The following is a 5,718-nucleotide window of genomic DNA, read 5'->3' on the forward strand; positions in this document are numbered from 1 at the left end:
GGTGGTGGCCTCGCTGGTGGTGGCCACGCTGGTGGTGGCCTCGCTGGTGGTGGCCTCACTAGTGGTGGCCACGCTGGTGGTGGCCTCGCTGGTGGTGGCCTCGCTGATGGTGGCCTCGCTGGTGGTTGCCTCGCTGGTGGTGGCCTCGCTGATGGTGGCCATGCTGGTGGTGGCCATGCTGGTGGTGGCCTCGCTGATGGTGGCCACGCTGGTGTTGGCCTCGCTGCACATGGTGGCCTCGCTGGTGGTGGCCTCGCTAGTAAGGCACCCCGCGAAATGATGCCCCAACCATGCCTCGGCCGCGCGCATGAGGGCCAGCACCAGGTGGCCTCGCGAGATGGCGTCACGCACACGCCTATTCTTCTCCCCTAACACTTCAAGTGGACGTCTCCTCTGAGGGTCAACCATGACTTCGATATTTAGAAGGAAAGGCCTAAGAATAATTCAAAAGGATCATGTTGGTATAATCTTGTACGGGGTACGACCGTTAAGATCGTACGCATGATCCTGACATTCATGATAGACGAGTAGTTGGAGCATTAGGAAAGAGGACAGAATCGACACCACTACCTCCTGCGCCACTACACCTGCCACTACTCATCAGACACGGGTACAGACAAGTAGTGGAGACATCCTCCTGACATCTGCTCCTGTACGGGATGTACGACCACAACCTCTGAAGCCACTCCCCTAACACAGTACATATGTACCACTTGGTCTCCTGGACCACCATGTATCTAAGGCCATTAGAGCCTACTATAAAATGAACTCTAAGACCACCTGAAAAAGGGTTGGAAAATTCATTGTAGGCAGAGGCTATTAAGCAATATACATTTTTCACTCCAATGTTCATCTGCGTTTATCCTTTCATAAGTTAATTCTAAGTTCTTATCTAAACATCTCCGCATTTACTTTTGAGTTTTCTGACCTAATTTCGTTGACGAGATTTCACCGTCAACAACTATATAAACACTCACACATGAAACAAAATATATATATTTATATATATAATCAAAACAATGGTATGCTTTTTTCTTGATACCCCAAACCCACAAATGTCCTATTCACACGATAAGCTATGGATACATTAGTAATTTAATATTATTTTCTATTTAAAAAAATCCATTCATTTTCCCAAGGGGACAAAAAATAGTAGACCCACTTCATTTTTTTCCACATTTTTTCTCTTCTGCCAAACATACAATTTTTTTCTCTCTCTCCACTTTTTCCTCCAAAATTTTCCTCCCATTCTCTTTTCCCCTCTGCCAAACATAAGCTATGGAAATGTTTTCTAGAGCTTCAAGAAGGAAGAACTCAAACACTCTATTTAACCAGATAGCAAAAGAAAAGAATCAGAGTCTTTGTTTTTAAGGACTTGAAAGAAAAAAAGCAAGAGTTAGAACCTTAGAGGGACTCTTATTTAGTAGACCTCTGTTTCTGTATATTTTTTTGGTACTTTGTAATGAGCCTTGGTTCATTCAACGTGTATTATAACCTTGTGTAAATTATAATGTAACTTGTTAGACCAAATTTGGATATTTGATTCATTACAAGGAAATTTGTATATTTTCCATCTCTTTATATTTAATTTCTTTGTACTAGTAACTAGCATATACATGAAGAGTGGCTTTTGTTGAAGTTGGGAGTAGTTGGTTGTAGAGCTTTGTAAATAACTAGCTTTTAATTTGTGCCATAACTTACTTTTCTATAGCAATATTATAATATAAAAAGGAAATTTTCTAACAAAAGAAGAATGATGTTAATGATAGGAGTTTTGATCATCATCAAAACAGTTGAATTTACCATGCTACACCTTTCCTAAAATCATAATTTTGCCATAAATAACATACCAATTCCAATTAATTTCTTTATTTGAATTTTCTCTTTACCTTTAACCTTTGGGATATATTCCTCTACCTAGAATTTATTTGAAAACGAAACCCATGGCCCAATTGTGTCAAGAGCTTGCCGCTTGGGACAAAGGATCTTTAATCTCCAATATGGATAATGGATATACCTTCCAAGAAAACATCATCACTAATTAATTACATAAACTACCTTTTTCTTTATATAATTTTAGCATATTCCGTTAAGTTTAAGCATATTCTGTTAACTTAACACTTTGTTAGTCTTTTTTTGGAATATTTCATTTAAATTATTTATAATAAAAATATCTCATATAAAATAAAATTCTAATTAATTAGTATTTATATAACATGTTGTTTTCCACGCGCATAAAAATTCTGAATAATTTATATTACCGAAAATTACGTTCAAATATGTTACTTTTCACGCCCATAAAAAAAAATTAGTTACGCGTGCAACAACATATTTGAACCTAGTTTTCGATACCGTAAACTATTCAGAATTTTCTAAAAATTGCGTTGATGCTCTAAATAGCTACAACATACACGATCATAACATAAAATCGTGCCAAAATTTGTTCAAAAGTCGAGAACACTGAGAGTCTTACCGGTAGAGCTTAAAATGAAGCCCCTATAAAAAATTATCTTATATATATTAATAATTTAAAAGATACAGCTGTGGACATTTTAAAATTTTAAATAAATTTTAAAAAAATAATAATAAATTAGGCATACATATTTTTAAAATTTATATTAAAATATTTAAATTAAACTATAATAAGAAAATACCATATAAAGTTTCTTTACCTTCTATATATATTGAGAGAGAAGATAACCTTGGTCCTTGGCTGGGTGGGGACTCATCCAAAATCCTTGGCCCTTGACAGAAGAAAACAGGGGAGCATATATCCAATCCATAACTAAATAGGTAAAGATAATTAATTCTCTTTGTTTTCCTTTTTTTTTTTTTTTAATGATACAAAGCTAAAGAACTTTGATGAGGCAGGAGAGGACCGATCCCACTTGAAATTTTGTTGCTTTTCTCTGCTTGTGTGTTAGATTCTTACTTGCATAACCCTATTTTGTGGTCTGAGTGCAACCTTATCTAAAGTTTGAAAAGAAAAAAACAAAAGTGAAAGTTCTATATTGACAAATTGTAGATTGGATGTGTGTTAATATATATGAAATCCTTATTTCTGGACCCTTTGATTTCTGATAGAGAAAAACAAAAAGAAAGAATCGAATAGATAACGAGAACAAAAGCTGTGTGAACAATATGATATCTCTAAAGATTGACCCTTTTTTCTTGTGTGCATATCATAGCGTGTTCATCTTTCTTTCTAATCTAAAATTATTACATCTCCTTGGAATTTATATATTATTTTAATTGATGGGTTCAATTCAGGGCATCATTTTACCACTCTCTCTTAAGAATCAGAATATAATCTTTTGACTTCAAGTTGGTCTACTTTCATAAATTGCTAAAATCTAAAGTTCTCTTGAGGAATATGAAGCACTAGTCACCAAATTAAATTCCCAAACTTAGGAAAACGCAAGGAGGAGGAGGAGGAGTACCTTTTAAAGTGTCCTCTTTCTTTTAGTTCGGAGTGAATATCACTCTTTTTTGTTCCTTTTACCTTTTGTTTTTATTTATATATTGACCACAAGTTTTCTTGGGAACCCAGATAAAGTGAGAGCTCCAACCATTTTCTCTGGCTTGTAGCTAAAATGGCAGCGCCTGAGAATCAAGCCAAGTCTACAGATATGGCTGATATCTTATCATCTGAAGGGGTTGAGTTCCTTCTGTCAAGTGAAGGAAAGGTAGTTTTGTTACAGTACCTTGTGACTTGGGTTTTCCTAACTATGATTGATAACGTTATAGTATCTAATATTCCTGTTGAAAATTGTTCACAGATAATAATGGATCAGTTGTTTTGATTTTTCTGAGAGCAGGTACCCTTGTCGTCATGTCATGGCAAGAAAATTTGCCTATATTTCTCAGCAAACTGGTGTAGGCCATGCAAAGCTTTCACTCCACAATTGGTTCAGCTTTACAATTCTCTCAAAAATGGAGGGAAAGAACTAGAGATCATCTTCATCTCCTTCGACCGCGACAACACCAAATTCGAAGAGCATTTCAAATGCATGCCATGGCTGGCCGTGCCGTTTGAGTTAAATCTGCATAGAAGATTGAGTGAGAAATTCAACGTGGATCGGATTCCATCTCTTATTCCATTGAGTTCAGATGGAGTTTCAATCGAAGAGGATCTGATTGGATTGATCGAAGACTATGGTGCTGAAGCGTTTCCATTCACTAGGGAGAGAAGAGAAGAATTGAAGGCCATTGATAAGGCTAAGCGTCAAGGAGGGAAACTGGAGCTGCTTTTGGCTCATGAAGAACGTAACTATCTTATTTCAAGAGATGGAACCCAGGTAGGTCAAGAAAAACCACATCCACAGTTGACAAAAATCAAGAAATTTCAATTTTTTGATTAATTTTTGTGTGATTACTGACAACAAATAAGCCCATTGCAGACTGAGGTCCAAAACCTTGTCGGAAAGACAATTGGGCTATACTTTGGGGCCCACTGGAGCCCACCATGCCGATCATTCACAACAAAGCTTAAAGAGACATACGACGCCGTTTGCTCACCTTCATTCGAAATTGTGTTCGTCTCAACAGACCGAGACCTGGACGAGTTTGAGCTCAACCTCGGACTCATGCCCTGGCTCGCAGTCCCGTACCACGACCGAAAGGCCCGTCAAGACCTTTGTCGGATCTTCAACGTGAAGGAGATTCCGGGTCTGGTTCTGATCGGACCCGATGGGAGACCCGTTTCGACTGACGGGAAGGCGGTGATCTCGATGTACGGAGCTAGGGCTTTTCCGTTCACGGAGTCGAGGATCGGGGAAGTGGAGGCGGCGCTGAGGAAAGAAGGGGAGGCGTTGCCCGCACGTGTGAAGGACCGGAAGCATGAGCACGTGCTGAAATTAGATATGGCTAGAGGGTATGTTTGTGATTGGTGTAAAGAGGGAGGGAGATTTTGGGCATTCTCTTGTGATGTTTGTGATTATGATCTTCATCCAACTTGTGTGGAAATTGATAACCCTGATTTGTCTTCTTTATCTTTATAGACAAGATAAGACATTTATGATATATAGGATATTATATAATATACAATACTGTAAATTCGTCTAAGCCGGCGCAGCACGACCCATTCTCAAAAGCCCAAAAAATATAGGCAGCATAAATCTATGAGATTTTTTCTTAAATGCATTGTTTTATTTATTTTACAGTTCTTATTTAAAAAAAATTACGTGCTCAAATTTTCGAAAATATAATTTTTAAAGTTTCATAATTACAAAAGTACGATTTTTAAAGTAACTCACTAAACCAATTAAATATTAAAAAATAAAACTTAAAGACAATGTAAAACTACAAAAAAAAACTTAAAAATAACGTGAAAATAATACAAACAAAAAAGAAAAAAGACAAAACCGTATAATTATAAAAAAATTCCTTAAAACTGCAAAATTGAAAAGAAAAAAAAAAGTTTAACCGTAAAAACAAGCAAAAGTTAGTATTTTATGTCAAAATCTCTAAAAATATGGGTTGTATATAGTGGCCGATATTTTGATATATTAGACTCAACATGGCCTATTAGCATATTATATTGATAAATTTACATTCCTTGTTATTTTTTATAATTTAATTATAAAAAAATATTTCCTAATTTAATTTATAATACTACCATTTTTTATACTGCTTTTTTCAACTTTTTTTGTTTTTTTTTTCACGGTACGAGCCCCTCTCTTTCTCTCTCTCCACTATATTATTTTTATTAATTTCTTA

The 5,718-nt window shown here is 36.3% G+C and overlaps 1 protein-coding gene across 1 annotated transcript; it reads left to right on the forward strand.

Moving 5' to 3' along the window:
- The first annotated feature begins 2,658 nt into the window (after positions 1 to 2,658).
- LOC133783028 (probable nucleoredoxin 3) lies at positions 2,659 to 5,064 on the forward strand. Its single transcript, XM_062222546.1, has 4 exons — positions 2,659 to 2,793; positions 3,551 to 3,686; positions 3,819 to 4,298; positions 4,401 to 5,064. Exons 2-4 carry the CDS (start codon positions 3,594 to 3,596, stop codon positions 4,998 to 5,000), a joined length of 1,173 nt encoding a protein of 390 aa, XP_062078530.1. The 5' UTR covers positions 2,659 to 2,793; positions 3,551 to 3,593; the 3' UTR covers positions 5,001 to 5,064.
- The last annotated feature ends 654 nt before the right edge of the window (positions 5,065 to 5,718 follow it).

This window comes from Humulus lupulus, chromosome 6, assembly GCF_963169125.1.
Source record: "Humulus lupulus chromosome 6, drHumLupu1.1, whole genome shotgun sequence".
Classification (NCBI taxonomy): domain Eukaryota; kingdom Viridiplantae; phylum Streptophyta; class Magnoliopsida; order Rosales; family Cannabaceae; genus Humulus; species Humulus lupulus.

What these genes read in the sequence shown, in the direction of transcription:
- LOC133783028 (XM_062222546.1), top strand. Translation starts at nt 3,594, where the DNA reads ATGGCAGCGCCTGAGAATCAAGCCAAGTCTACAGATATGGCTGATATC. An exon ending in TTCTGTCAAGTGAAGGAAAG is followed by an intron (nt 3,687 to 3,818) that starts GTAGTTTTGTTA and finishes TTCTGAGAGCAG; the next exon opens with GTACCCTTGTCGTCATGTCA. An exon ending in TTTCAAGAGATGGAACCCAG is followed by an intron (nt 4,299 to 4,400) that starts GTAGGTCAAGAA and finishes AGCCCATTGCAG; the next exon opens with ACTGAGGTCCAAAACCTTGT.